The sequence below is a fragment of the Rhinoraja longicauda genome, chromosome 19, assembly GCF_053455715.1.
Source record: "Rhinoraja longicauda isolate Sanriku21f chromosome 19, sRhiLon1.1, whole genome shotgun sequence".
NCBI lineage: Eukaryota > Metazoa > Chordata > Chondrichthyes > Rajiformes > Arhynchobatidae > Rhinoraja > Rhinoraja longicauda.
Genome location: NC_135971.1, coordinates 41,354,368 through 41,370,349, shown reverse-complemented (window position 1 = coordinate 41,370,349; position 15,982 = coordinate 41,354,368). Strand labels below are relative to the sequence as shown.

Below are 15,982 nucleotides of genomic sequence, written 5' to 3'. Positions count from 1 at the left end.
TAGTGATAGAGTATGGAAACAGGACCTTTGGGCCACTGTTTCCGCACAGACCAGCAATCGCCCGTTCATTAGTTCTGTCCCACAAGCTAGAGACAATTTACAGAAGCCAGTTTCTCCTCAGTTATCAAGTTCCCAAGTAAGCCATTTGGTCCTCAAACCTCCCACCATTCAATATGACCATGGCTGATGTTCTTCAGGCCTCTGCTCCTGTTCAGTGCCAATTCCTCATTGCTCTCAATACCCCGATCTTTCACTACCACCACATTAAATACTTCCAATGATCCTGCATTCACAAATCTCTAAGGTAGAGATTGCCAGACGATGACCACTCTCTGTAAAAAGAGATTTCTAAACAAATGACTGCTCCCTTTTATCTCGTAACTTGTGTCTCCTATTGAAGACGAGTGAAAATACTTCCAATTTTAAGCGTGTCCACTCCCCAATTGGCCTTTATTTTGTAACTTGTCAATTATTTATCATTGTCAATTTTAGTGAAAACATTTGCTGTTGGTATTGGTTTATTATTGTCACGTGAACTGAGATAAAGTCTAAAGTTTGTCTGTGTTATCCAGACAGATCATACTACACGTAACAACAATCAAGCAATCCACAAATAGAACAGTGCAAAGAGAAAAATATTCAGAGTGCAGAATATACAGTTACAATATATTGTAGTCTCGCCAACTTCTACAGATGCACCATAGAAAGCATTTTATCAGGATGCATTACAGCTTGGTTTGGAAACAGCTCCATCCAAGAAATTGTAGCGAATTGTGGACGCAGCCCAGATTATCACACAAACCAACTTCCCTTCTATTGACTCCATTTATACAGTACCTTATGCTGCCTCAACAAGGCCAGCAGCATAATCAAGCACAAGTCACATCCTGGCCACTCCCTCTTATCTCCTCTCCCATCAGGCAAATGTATAGAAGTGTGAAACGCACATCACCAGATTCAGGGACAGTTTCTTTCCAGCTGTTGTCAGGCAACTGAATCATCCTGCCATAACCAGAGAGCAGTGCTGAACAACTATCTACTTCAGTGATGACCCTCACACTATCCATGATCTGACTATGCTGGCTTTCCCTTGCAATAAATTTTATTCCCTTATCATATATCAGTAGACTGTAAATGGATCGATTGTAATCATATATTGTCTTTCTGCTGACTGGTTAGCGTGCAACAAAAGCTTTGCACTCTACCTCGGTACATGTGACAATCAACTAAACTGAACTAATAGCATTACAGTTACAGAGAAACTGCAGATCAAAAATTGTGCATGGTTCACAAATGTTAGTTGGTAGATCAGGACAACACCTTATCTTACATGAGAATAATTCAGTGGTCCGATAACAGTGGGGAAGAACCTGTTCTTGAATCGAATGGTACGTGCTTTCAAACTTTCTTGTGTACTGTCTTAACAGTACCATCTCTTTGCAACCTCGTGGTTGGGTAATGGTGATGAAAGAGGCAAAATGGGGCGGATGTAGACAGTCGCTTGGTGGTTGCAGTGGGCTGAAGAATATTTTGTGGTGGGTGACTGCAAGTTTTACTGAAGGTGAAAATAACCAACTTACTGTCTTGTAGTTTCCCCTGAGGTCTCTCTCGCTGCCCGCCCTGATGATCATTCAGTCCTGTACTGCACTGTGTTTGGATTTTACCCACCGGCCATCAATGTGAGCTGGTTGCAGAATGGTCAACATATCTCTGAGACCAAATCTTCTGGGGTCGTACCCAACAGCAATGGAACATATCATCTAAGGTCTGTCCTTGAGTATGATCCATATGATGGGAAACAGTATTCCTGTCATGTCGATCACAGCAGCCTGCCCGGTGGGAAGACCATCATCTGGGGTAAGGACGTTAAAAATTATTTCATAGATAGAAGAAGCTGAAGTATTAATGAAACAGTTTATCATTATCTTCTGTCGTTTCCATTTTAATAATTGTGACTGAATCCCATATTCCAAGATGCTTAAACTTTCTTTGTGTAGTGGTGTTGCCCGAAGCCATCATGTAATCAGCACCCACTCTCCACAATGAGCAGAAGACTTTCTCAACGGAAAATATATCAAAAGTAAATAAATAGCTAATATACAAGGAAGGAGCATTTAAGATTCTCAGTGGTGGAACTGAAATCAATGAAAAGTGTGTTTTAATAAAAAATGAATAACAGCAAGGCACTGAGGGAGTACATGCCCCAATCCGAATCAATGGTGCGAAGTGGAAATGATTGAGAGCTTCGGGTTCCATGGCATGAATCTATCCAATATTCTGTCATAAACTGACCACATCACCAAGGAGGCTCACTGACACCTCTACTTCCTCAGGAGACTGAGGATATTCATTATGTCTCTGGTGACTCTTGCAAACATCTATAGATGCTGCTGGAGAAAGCATGTTGTTTGGTTGCATCACAACTTGATTTGGGAACTGCTCTGCCCAAGACTGCAAGAAAATACAAAGAGTTAAACATCATCAAACAGACCAGACTTCCCACTATTGACTCAATATACACCAGGTTGCCTTGGAAAACGAGACTTATCCCACCCTGGCCATTCCTCCTCCTTCCTGCTCCCATCAGGCTCTAGGTACAGAAAGTTGAAAATGTGCACTACCCGACTCAGGAACGCCCCCTTTCCATCTGTAATCAGGCTTTGGAAGTGGCCTTGCATAATATTGGTGTAATGTACGATGCACCTCAACCTCATTGTGCACATTGAACATGAACTATGGAACTGATGCGTTACAATGATGAGAACTCTATTCTGTACTGTGCATCTTCCTCGTTGCTCCATCTATTGTATTTGAGTTTATTTATGTATAGTATTATCTGATCCATTTGGATAGCATGCAAAAGAAACCTTTGCACTGTATCTTGAACTCTGGCAATAATAAAAGTAAACCTAATGAAGTAAGTTCTGTGATGCAAGTTACAGCTTCTGTAAAGAAAAATATTACCATCTCACTTGACCTAACCAGTATCGTCAAATGCCCGTACATCAAAATCTACCGATCACACCTGCCCACCAGATAGGTCTGCCTGACCAGCAGCGATCGTACTAGTTTGATTCCAGCTATTCTGCACTGACCGACACAAATGCTCACTTTTGAAAACGTTTCCTCCCTCGAACAATGCACAACTAAGGAATTTGATGTTTCACTCTAAAGACGGTTGACATACTCCAGAACTTAATTTCCAACCTGTCTATGTATCATCAGCAATCTAGGCCACAGTGCCAGCACGCCCTTCATCTGCTCTGAATACCAACTCTAAGTAGTTGACTTTCATGCACTGGTTGCAGTTTCTCAACCTGAACGCTCCTTTAAGACAACTCTCTACTTGCTCTAAATTGTTTTGCCATTCATGCTAATTATTACCCCCAATGTCATAAGCCATGTGCCTTTACATCACATGATCAGATACCTGATGGAAATCCAGATATATTGTATTTCTTTTGTTTCTCAGCCCTGTTGTGCTACCTATTCTGCTGAGTATTTCCAGCATTTTGCCTTTGACTTTTAGGCTTTTCACACCTGCAAACTACTGCTGCTCGATTATACATTATCTATGGGTTCCTCTTTATCCACTCTGTTGCATTTTCAAGGAATTCTAATCAATTTCTCAAACAAAGTTTTGAAGAAGGGTCCCAAACCGAAATGTCGCCTGTCCATGTGTAAGAAGGAACTGCAGATGCTGGTTTACAGCGAAGATGGACACAAAATGCTGGAATAACTCAGCTGGTCAGGCAGCTTCTCTGGAGAAAAGGAATAGGTGATATTTCGGGTCACGATCCTTCTGACTGAGTCGATGTCCGCCAGAGATGCTGCCTGTCCCGCTGAGTTACTCCAGCATTTTGTATCTATCATGTACATTCTTTCCACTGACTGGTTAGCACGTAACAAAACCTTTTCACTGCGCCTCAGTTATAGAGTCATAGAGTCATAGAGTCCTACAGCACAGAAAGAGGCCCTTCGGCCCATCGTGTCCGCGCCGCCCGTTACCAAACACAGTCTAATTTTAATCCCATTTTCCCGCATTTGGACCGTTGCCCTGAATGTTGTAACATTTCAAGTGCCCATCCAAATGCCTCTTAAACGTTGTGAGTGTTCCCGCCTCCACCACCACCCCAGGCAGTGAGTTCCAGACTCCAACCACCCTCTGGGTGAAAAAGTTATTTCTCACATCCTCCCGAAACCTCCCTCCCCTTACCCTGTATCTATGTCCCCTCGTTGTTGAACCTTCCACCAGTGGAAGAAGTTCCCCGCCATCTACCTTATCCATGCCCCTCATGATCTTGTACACCTCGATCATGTCCCCTCTCAGCCTTCTCTGCTCCAGGGAAAACAACCCCAGTCTGCTCAGTCTCTCCTCATAGCCGAGGCCCTTCATCCCTGGCAGCATCCTGGTGAATCTCCTCTGCACCCTCTCCAAAGCTATCACATCCTTTCTATAATGTGGTGACCAGAACTGTACACAATACTCCAGCTGTGGCCTCACCAGTGTTCTGTACAATTCCATCATTACCCCCCTACTTTTATATTCGATGCCCCGGCTAATGAAGGCCAGTAACCCATATGCCTTTTTAACCACCCTATCCACCTGTCCTGCTGCCTTCAAGGACTTGTGTACCTGTACTCCAAGGTCCCTCTGTACCCCTGTCTTCCCTAGGGTCCTTCCATTCATGGTGTACTCCCTCTCCAAGTTATTTCTGCCAAAGTGCATCACCTCGCACTTTTCAGGATTAAATTCCATCTGCCACTGCTCCGCCCATCTGACCATCTCATCTATATCTTCCTACAGCTTGCAGATCCCTTCTTCGCTATTCATGTGACAATATACTAAACTAAACTAAAGCTTTTGTGAAAATCAGTATCTGCAATTCCTTCTTTCTTCAATTTTCCTGTTAATACCCTGTTAATGCACTTTATTGTTTTGCTATTAATTAAATGTTCTGCCATTACTTAAAAGAATCCAGCATTTTCCCCAAAAGAAGTGTTAGATTATATAGGGTTAAAGCATTCTGCTTTCAATTCACCTTCTTTCTTGAATTAAGTTGTGGCTGTGAAGGTGCCATAGATCACAGAGTTGTACAGAACAGATGTTGGCCATTTGCCATGGTGTGGAACTACATGATTCAAAACAACATATCATCTTATATACCTTGAAAATCTCCATAGATAGACACAAAATACTGGAGCAACTCAGCGAGTCAGGTAGCATCTCTGGAGAAAAGGAATAGGTAGCATTTTGGGTCGAGACCCTCTTCACCCTGAAGTCTTCCGACAGTGCCAATCTACACAGCTTAACACTTGATTTGTAAAATTATGCGTTTCTTATTTTTCAGAAGGAAATGGGAGGAAAGACAGGCACATAGGCCTTATTGCTGTGTGTGTGCTGATATTGCTGGCTATTGTCTTGACAGTAATTGTTTGGTGGAGAAAAAAGAGGAAAGGTAAGATGGGAAAATAGTGATGCACTGTTGCTAGTAAAGGTGTTAGACTTGAAGACATTATCGACCTCAAGTATGATAAGGCAGCAGTGACACCTGAAATAGCTTGACAGTCACGACTGTCAACACACCTTTGTGCTGAGGTTAAATGTTTCTAATAATCAGATGTCTGAAAATTGTTCATGTGAATTCAGAGTTTAAAAAATAGTTAAACGTAATAGATTCACTGCACCAAATCCTAGAAATATCATTGAATCATTGAAAACTACAGCATGAAAGCAGTCTTTTCTGCCCAGAGAGTCCATGCCAACCTGTTCTCGTGAATTCTATATCATTGCACCTTCTCATCCAGTCACCCACTCACTAATGGCAGTTTACGGTGGCCAATTAAACTACAAACTGACGAATCTTTGGGATGTGTGAGGAAACCGGAGCTCCTGGAGGAATCCAATGTGGTCACACGGAGAACGTGCAAACTCCACATGGATGTCACTCAAATTGAACCCGAGTCGCTGTGAGGCAGCAGCTGTACTAGCTGTGACAATGTGCTGCTCTGTTGGGGGCTCGCACTGTTCATAATCCAAGTCAGCTACTAGGCAGATTGGTTGCAGTTTAACATTTCCTAGTTTAGTTTACTTTAATTTAGAGATTCAGCGCGGAAGCAGGCTCTTCAGCCCACCGAGTCCACGCTGACCAGCGATCGCCGCATATTAACACTATCCTATAAACACATAACAAGCCAATTAACCTACATACCTGTAAGTCTTTGGAGTGTGGGAGGAAACCTTAGATCTCAGAGAAAACCCACGCGGTCACGGGGAGTACGTACAAACTCTGTACAGACAGCACCCATAGTCGGGATCGGACCCGGGTCTCCGGCGCTGCAAGCGCTGTAAGGCAGCAACTCTACCGCTGCGCCACAGTGGCCGCCACCCTGGCCACAGTTGCTGGAAGACTCAATATGAAGTGGGAATGTGAGTAATGGTGGGAGAAATGGTTCAAGGTGGAAAGCCGAATGAATGAGCAACAACATGACATGTGGACTATAGTGTGAAACAGGGCAGCACAGAGCCATAGACCTGAATTCAATATCGACATCGGCTGTTGATTCTGTACAGTTTGCATGTTGTTCCTGTGACCAAGTGGGTTTCCCCAGGTGCTATGGTTTCCTCCCACATCCCCAAAAGTGGTTTGGTAAGTTAGTTTCCCCCTAGATTGTGCATGATACAATGTGGGGAGAGCTGATGAGAATGTGGGACAAATGTAGGATTTATGTACAAGAATGGTTGGTGTAAACTCAGAGGGCCAAAGGCCATGTTTGTATGCTGCATATTTCCATGACTCTCAATGATGAAGATGAAGATGAATATTTTTGAATTATAAGATTGGGAAAGACTGAGGGACAGTGCCAGAGTAACTCAGCAGGTCAGGCAACATCCCTAGAGACCATGGAACGGTCATTCTGGTTCGAGACTCTTCAGGCAAATTAACATGATTATTCCTCCGCTTAAGTCTGATAGAAGAGTATGGATGCACCTCAACCACTGACTTGCTCAACAAGTGCCTCAATGAGTGGAATTAAAGTACGTTTGGAGTAACATGCACCAGTCCTTAAAATCTTTCATTTCCCAAATCCCAAGAGAGCTGGATGATCAGGCTTTTAGTGTGAATTCAAAGTCATCTATATCACGGGTTTCTTGCCTGTGATCACGTTGTTGTAAGAGATATTTTAGCGATGAATTGCAGTTCACCTTTCCCCTGTCTAAAGGAGTTATTGTATTGAATATTGCATCATAACAAGTGGAAGGGAAAGTCAATGTAGGATTTAGAGTTTGAATGTAGGGCAGCATGGTGGTGCAGCTGGTAGAACTGCTGCCTCGCAACCCCAGAGACCCAGGTTCAATCTGGACCTCGGGTACTCTCTGCGTGGAGTTTGCACGTTCTCCCGGTGAGCATTTGTCTTCCTCAGGGTGCTCGGTTTCCTCCCATATCCCAAAGACGAGTGTGTTTGTAGGTAATTAGCCTCTGTAAATCACCCTGAGAGTGTAGGGAGTGGATGTGAAATCTATTATGAATGGGTGATTGGTGGTTAGTATGGATTTGGTGGCACAAAGGGCCTGTTTACAAACTGTATCTCTGAAGTAAACTAAATTGGAAGTCAGAAGGTGTTGGCTGATGTATCTTTACACCAGCTGCAAATGTCATGAATTGAGAATTGATTGCAAATGTTATAGAATATTATGAACAAAACTGGATGATCAAAATGACAAGAAGGATGAAGAGCAGAGTGTCCATTGAAATAACAGAAATGCTGCTTTCTCTAGCACTTGGCCTTGGCTGTGTAATATTTCCTCCTCAAAATGCAATGTTCCCAGGAACTGCTTGTCTGTGCCTCCAGTCAGCAAGTATATTTCCTCAAACACAGGTTCTGCTTTCATGGTATCAAGATGTCTAACAGTTCCAGCACCCAGATCAGAACCAAGCCATTTCCCACCTTGCCAAAGCTATGAAAGCATCAACAATTTAGTCATTGAACATCAACGCCATGCACATTTGACGTGAGGCAATGGTTTTAGCTTATTATCACTGTAAACGAGTCGTGGTCATGGGTTTGCCATTGTGGTCACTATTAGTGAGGGTGATTAACTAATATTTAGCAGTGAAACAGAAAGGAATTGGCTTTTCAAGCCCACGGCGCCATAGAGTCATATGGCATGGAAACAGGCCCGTTGCCTCAACTTGGCCATGCCAACAAGGAGTCCATGTTTAACTAGACCTCTTTGCCTGCAATTGACCCATATCTCCCTGAACCTTTCCTATCTATGTACCTGTCCAAGTGTGTTTTAAATGGTTTTTTTTAGTATCATCCTCAACTACTTCCCTATGAATGTTGCTCCATATTTCCACTTCCCTAGTAATTCTTTTCCCTCTCAACTTAAACTTAAGTCCTCTGGTTCTTGATTACACAAGGCTGGTTAAAAGATTCTATGCATTCAATCTGTCTATGCCCCTTGATTTTATAGACCTCTCTAAGATCACCCCTCAGCCTCTTGCCTGCTAACGAATAAAGTACTATCATAGACAATAGACAATAGACAATAGGTGCAGGAGTAGGCCATTCAGCCCTTCGAGCCAGCACCGCCATTCAATGCGATCATGGCTGATCACTCTCAATCAGTACCCCGTTCCTGCCTTCTCCCCATACCCCCTCACTCCGCTATCCTTAAGAGCTCTATCCAGCTCTCTCTTGAAAGCATCCAATGAACTGGCCTCCACTGCCTTCTGAGGCAGAGAATTCCACACCTTCACCACTCTCTGACTGAAAAAGTTCTTCCTCATCTCCGTTCTAAATGGCCTACCCCTTACTCTTAAACGGTGGCCCCTTGTTCTGGACTCCCCCAACACTGGGAACATGTTTCCTGCCTCTAATGTGTCCAATCCCCTAATTATCTTATATGTTTCAATAAGATCCCCCCTCATCCTTCTAAATACCAGTGTATACAAGCCTAATTGCTCCAGCCTTTCAACATACGACAGTCCCGCCATTCCGGGAATTAACCTAGTGAACCTACGCTGCACGCCCTCAATAGCAAAAATATCCTTCCTCAAATTTGGAGACCAAAACTGCACACAGTACTCCAGGTGCGGTCTCACCAGGGCCCGGTACAACTGTAGAAGGACCTCTTTGCTCCTATACTCAACTCCTCTTGTTATGAAGGCCAACATTCCATTGGCTTTCTTCACTATCTGCTGTACCTGCATGCTTCCTTTCAGTGACTGATGCACTAGGACACCCAGATCTCGTTGAACATCCCCTCTTCCTAACTTGACACCATTCAGATAATAATCTGCCTTTCTATTCTTACTTCCAAAGTGAATAACCTCACACTTATCTACATTAAACTGCATCTGCCATGTATCCGCCCACTCACACAACCTGTCCAAGTCACCCTGCAGCCTTATTGCATCTTCCTCACAATTCACACTACCCCCCAGCTTAGTATCATCTGCAAATTTGCTAATGGTACTTTTAATCCCTTCATCTAAGTCATTAATGTATATCGTAAATAGCTGGGGTCCCAGCACCGAACCTTGCGGTACCCCACTGGTCACTGCCTGCCATTCCGAAAGGGACCCATTTATCCCCACTCTTTGCTTTCTGTCTGTCAACCAATTTTCTATCCATGTCAGTACCCTACCCCATTACCATGTGCTCTAATTTTGCCCACTAATCTCCGATGTGGGACCTTGTCGAAGGCTTTCTGAAAGTCGAGGTACACCACATCCACTGACTCTCCCCTGTCAATTTTCCTAGTTACATCCTCAAAAAATTCCAGTAGATTTGTCAAGCATGATTTCCCCTTCGTAAATCCAGGCTGACTCGGAATGATCCTGTTACTGCTATCCAAATGCTCAGCAATTTCGTCTTTTATATTTGACTCCAGCATCTTCCCCACCACTGATGTCAGACTAACTGGTCTATAATTACCCGTTTTCTCTCTCCCTCCTTTCTTAAAAAGTGGGATAATATTTGCTATCCTCCAATCCACAGGAACTTATCCTGAATCTATAGAACATTGAAAAATGATCTCCAATGCCTCCACTATTTCTAGAGCCACCTCTTTAAGTAACCTGGGATGCAGACCACCAGGTCCTGGGGATTTAATCAGCCTTCAGTCCCATCCTCTCCCTGAATCTCAGGCCCTGTTAATGACCCCTATAGTGGGATGACCAAAACTTACAACAATTCTCCAAACGCTGCCCAACCAACGTCTTGCACCACAGGAGCAGATCATCCCAAAGTTTTTATTCAGTACCTATATTATTCAGACGGCCAGAGAAGGTTGTGCTGTGAGGGGAAAATTACATGTCATTGATGTTCATGATTATTCTGTTCTTTGTGCCTGGCCATTTTAACTTTGTCCCATTTTACTTTGTTTATGATATTGTACAAGATTTGCAATCACACCTCCTTATTGGCTAAAGTTATCCCAATTAACTAAATGCCTAATATGGCATTTAACTTATTGCACATATTCAGTGCAGGGTAGAAGCTGCAGCTTTTCACAAAGGGCAAGTTTATTTTACATACTATGTGGTTGGTGCCTGGAATGCACTGCCAGGGATGGTGGAGTTTGGGGTGCACCTTCGTGGGTGCATGGAGATGCAGGGGCTGGAGGGACATGAATCACTTGCATGCCGTTGCTGCCTAACTGGTGCCTGTCCGACTGATCTGGAGGAATTTCAATGGGACCTGGTGGTCAAAGTGGCTGGGAGTACTTCCTGGGACCCAATGTGTTGAATTCTCAGAATTTTATGATGCATGGGAATGCCCCTGAAATAGGGGAACAGGCCCTACGGCCAACAATGTTTGTGCTGAACATGATGCAAATTAAGGCAGAGTGGTGCAGCTGATAGAGCTGCTGCCTCACAGCGTCAGAGACATGGGTTCATTCCTAACCTCGGTTGTTGGCTGTGTGAAGTTTGCATGTTTTCCCTGTGACCACATGGGTTTCCACTGTGCTCCAGTTTCCACACACATACCAAAGATGCCAGGGTTTATGAGTTAATAGGCCTCTGTAATTTGACCCTAGTGTGGGTGTGAAAGTTGGATAACATAGAACTTGCATGAACTAAACTGATTGAAGGAATATTATGTTTCTTGTTTAGTTTAGTTTAGAGACATAACGCTGAAACAGACACTGAGTCCGCACCAACCAACGATCACCCACACATGCTAGGGACACAAGCCAATGAACCAACAAACCTACACATCTGTTTTTGGAATGTGGGAGGAAACTGGAGCACCCGGAGAAAACCTATGCAGTCACGGAGAAGATAGAAACTGCACAGACAGCACCCGTAGTGAGGATCAAACCTGGGTGTCTGGCGCTGTGACATTATGTCTTGAAGGAAAATGTTATGTGGGATGAATCAACAGTTGAAGTGAATAAACAAATTGCATCTTTCTGAGTTCTGTTCTCTGCTGTGCCATTTCTCAGTTCTCTAATATTTAATTTCCCTCCTCAGATTATCAAACTATTCAACCAAACCAGAACAGGCGCTGCTAACCAATTGCTGAATAGAAGATTTCATGGATGTGATTGAAATGCAGGAACTGAAATATATGGAAAAAGTTAAATTAAATTGACTAAACATGACAGAATTTCATAATAGACTGTCCTGTATTTGTACAAATTAGCGCTACGCAATAATTGATGCTGATCACAGCTGATCTGACTTAGGCCTCAACTCCTTTACTGTGCTTATTCCACATAGGGTACAATTCCCTGTTCTTTTATATATATCCGATTTCTCTTGAAATACCTCAAATGTTCTAACCTCCTTTGTGTCAAAATGCAGCTGCTCTGCAAAATGGATGACCAGTCTATGCTACTTTCTCCAATGTAGAAGTGGCCACATTGTGTACACTGAATGCAGTGGACAAGGTTGGGCGAGGTGCAGCTGAACATCTGTTTCACATGGGATTGTCTTGTCCCTTTGTTTCCCCTTTCCACCATGCATTATCCATCAATGCACCACCCCCATCGTACCTCTTTAATACCTTCATAAGGTTAACTTTGATTCGTGTCAACACCAAGGAACACAGAACCAATGACTTCAGCCATTCATGGTAAGGCAGCACTTGATTATTCCAGGATGTTCGTCTGGGTGATATCCAATATCAATATATCCTTTCTTAAATCTGAGGACCAAAGTGTACACAGTGCTCATGATGTGTCCTTCGCCAGATCATGTACCATAATTACAATAGTAACCTACTTTTGAATGCCAATATGCTATTTGCCTTCTGTGTTGTGCTGCATCTACCTACTGCTGTTTTTTTTAGCACTTTGAGCACTTGAATCTCTTGTACTGTACTCATTTCCAATCTCACTCCATATAGATAATAGCTCCCTTTTGAATTGCTCTTACCAAAGTGCATGAGCACATATTTTCCATTATTAAACTCCATTTGCCAGGTTTATAGACAATAGACAATAGACAATAGGTGCAGGAGTAGGCCATTCAGCCCTTCGAGCTGAGTCATAGGGCCACATAACATGGAAACAGGTAGTTCAGCCTAATGCTACAAGCTGAACAAGATGCTGCATCAATGTTAGTCACATTTGCCAGCATTTGGCCCACAGACCTCTCAACATGTTCTATCCATGTACGTGTCCAAGTGTCCAAGAGAGAGCTGGATAGAGCTCTTAAGGATAGCGGAGTGAGGGGGTATGGGGAGAAGGCAGGAACGGGGTACTGATTGAGAGTGATCAGCCATGATCGCATTGAATGGCGGTGCTGGCTCGAAGGGCTGAATGGCCTACTCCTGCATCTATTGTCTGTTGTCTTTTCAATGTTGTTATTCTACCTTCTCAAGCAGCTCATTCCATACACCCATTAACCACTGAGTGGTGAAAGTTGCCCCTCAGGTTCCCACTGAATCTTCCTCCTCACCTTAAACCTGTTTTTGCTGGTTCTTCACCCTGGGTAAAAGAAACTGTGCATACCCCTGATCAATTGCCCTCGTGATTTTCGATGGCTCTATAAGATCACCAATTAAAAAGTTTCAATTATAGATAGAATGAGACTTGGTGCATATTTCCAACAAGAATTATAGACTAAAAAAGGCCAGTAGAAGTAGTTAGTTAGTTTAGTTTATATGTCATTCCACTCCTTAGAGATCATGCAACGAATGGGACGAGTGCCTCCGGGGGCCATCGTGCAATACAAATGCAAAACATATAGACAGGATGACAGTGCAGTACAATACAAAACAGTACAATACAGTTAGACACTGCAATACAATACACATAGACAGGACATTGAAGCATGTAAACAGTAAAAGGTAAAGCATTGTAAAGCAACTTGGTCAAACAGCATCTGTGGAGGCAAATGGAATATACCAACATTTCAGATCAAGGCACTGCATTAGAATTGAAAGAGAGGATGGCAAGATTCTAACAGTTTGAAGGAGGAATGGGGCAGAACCTGGTAAGTGACAGGTTAAATTGGGTGGGAAAGGGATGATGGGCAGTTGTAGCAAGGTTAGTGTAGGGGTGGTTGTGGGAAAACAAATGAACACCCGTCGTGTGGATAAGCTGAAATATAAAAACTTAATATTCATACCATTGGCTTGTAAGTCCACCCAGGTGCACTATCAGATATTTTGCTTAAAATTTTCAGTGCCGAAGGTTAACAGCAGACGGGTCAGCGTGAGAGTGGGAAAGGGTGTTAAAATACCATACAACAGATCTCAGCATGATCTTTGCTTCAAAGGGTATGTGCTCTACAAAATGGTTGACGTTTCAGCTAGTTTCTCCAATGTAGAGAAGACGACAGTGTGAGCACTGAATGCAGTAGATAAAGTTGGAAGAGGTTCAAGTGAACCTCTGTCTCACTTGGAAAGTTTGTTCTCCTGTTGTTCACCTCTTCCTCCTCTTCTACCTGTTTCCATCTACCCATTATCTTCTCCCCACCTTGTTCGACTTTTGACCTACCTGGTTGCTATGTATTCCTCCCTGGTTGCTATGTATTGGCAATCCATCCTCTTCCCTTACAGGCCTGGTGCAGGTTCTTGACCCTATTTATGACATAACCATTTGTTCCAATAATTTTGCTTGAGCCATTGAATTTTTTCACCCTTCTGTTTCGAGATGCAGATTCCATTAACTGCAGTCATTATTGGATCGAATATATGTTGTTTTAACACTGCATTTAGTTTAAGACTCAGCACCGACAAATGTTGTTACAGAATGCTTGGTTATTTGATGATTTCAAAAAGTCTTGATTGTTTGTACTTTGTACATTTCTAACCTAATGCAAATAATTTATCATCCATAATTTATCACCCATATCACCCGGGCGGCACGGTAGTGCAGCGGTAGAGTTGCTGCTTTACAGCGAATGCAGCGCCGGAGACTCAGGTTCGATCCTGACTACGGGTGCTGCACTGTAAGGAGTTTGTACGTTCTCCCTGTGACCTGCGTGGGTTTTCTCCGAGATCTTCGGTTTCCTCCCACACTCCAAAGACGTACAGGTATGTAGGTTAATTGGCTGGGTAAATGTAAAAATTGTCCCTAGTGGGTGTAGGATAGTGTTAATGTACGGGGATCGCTGGGCGGCACGGACTTGGAGGGCCGAAAAGGCCTGTTTCCGGCTGTATATATATGATATGATATGATAAGAATATAAAATTATCCACAGTAATTGGTGTTACGGTGATCAAGTTCATTTTACGTGGCTACTTTGCTCTTGAGATTTCACCGGATAATAGTTGCCTGTAGAATGTGCTTTATGACCAGACCGTTGAGTGTAAGAATTTTGAAAATAGATGGGCATTAAATGGAAATAAACACATTGGACTGCACCCTGTATTATAAAACTTCATTTTGCAAAGTAAAGCCAAGATATATATGGTCAATTAATATTCAAGGCACAAAATTAAATTGTTGTTAAGAAAATGTATTGCCTCCATTTATTTGCAACAGCATCAATCACAGTTATCCGTCTAAGTTGATTTTGTATTTTTTAAAGAAAGAATGGAAACAAAATGATCAAAAATGAATTGGCAATCAAAGTAATACAAGGTTGTAGTGGAGACAAGTGTGTAGGAACAGGCCGCTCTGCCTATCCTATCAATACTGGTGCCTACGGTCCACATGAGCCTCTTCCCACCTTATGCGATCTGCAAAATGGTTGGCAAGTCTATGCTGGATTCTCCAATGTCGAACCCACTGTTCTTTTCTCTTTTGTGTTTGCCCAGCCTCCCTCTAAATGCTATTCGTTGATCTGGTGCCTCATTCTCACCAGTCATGGGTGGGAGGGGAGGGCAGGGAGCATTCTCTGTCGAATTCTCTGCTGGATTTTATTGCATAGATGTGCTGAATTCTGCTCTTCTCCACAATTGGAAAAGAGCTACTTCTGAAAGCGGTGGTGGGCAGGGGGCGGAAGACTTGCCCGGGGCGATCCGATTACCATGTTTTGGTTATTTTCTCCAAAAACATTTTTAATATAGGTTAGTAGATTTTCAGTGCATTGCTTATAAACACAGTAGTATTCATTTTTGCATCTTGAGTAAACACATTGAAATAGCAATGTGTTCAGAACATTATTTCTGATATGTCCTCACGTTGTTAACACTGAACCAATATATGCATCTGTCTTATCTGCATAAAGGCGTAGGCACCAGGGTCTCTGTTCCCTTTAAGCAGGCCCAGTTATCATGTTCTTCGAAGCAGAGGAAATGTGGCCAGGATAAATACAAAAATGTTGAAATGTATAAAATAAAAGCGATAGGAATTCAGGAATTTGAGCCACAACTATTATTCAACGTGATCAATTGTGACCCAAATTTTGTCCATTGATCCTTTATTTCTCGCGAAGGTACACAAAATGGTGGAGTAAGTCAGCGGGTCAGGCAGCATCTTTGGAGAAGGCCTCGACCCGAAACATCACCCATTCCTTCTCTCCAGAGATGCTGCTTGACCCGCTGCACCATTTTGTGTCTACCTTCGATTTAA

At 43.0% G+C, this 15,982-nt stretch overlaps 1 protein-coding gene across 1 annotated transcript in view; it reads left to right on the top strand.

Moving 5' to 3' along the window:
• The window catches only part of LOC144602798 (class I histocompatibility antigen, F10 alpha chain-like), a 38,064-nt gene extending 23,196 nt beyond the window's left edge, over positions 1 to 14,868 (top strand). Inside the window, exons 4-6 of the mRNA XM_078415925.1 lie at positions 1,591 to 1,857; positions 5,352 to 5,459; positions 11,487 to 14,868. Of these exons, the coding sequence (XP_078272051.1) occupies positions 1,591 to 1,857; positions 5,352 to 5,459; positions 11,487 to 11,527 (416 nt within the window). The 3' untranslated portion in view covers positions 11,528 to 14,868. The remainder of the gene's footprint in view (positions 1 to 1,590; positions 1,858 to 5,351; positions 5,460 to 11,486) is intronic.
• Positions 14,869 to 15,982: the final 1,114 nt, after the last annotated feature.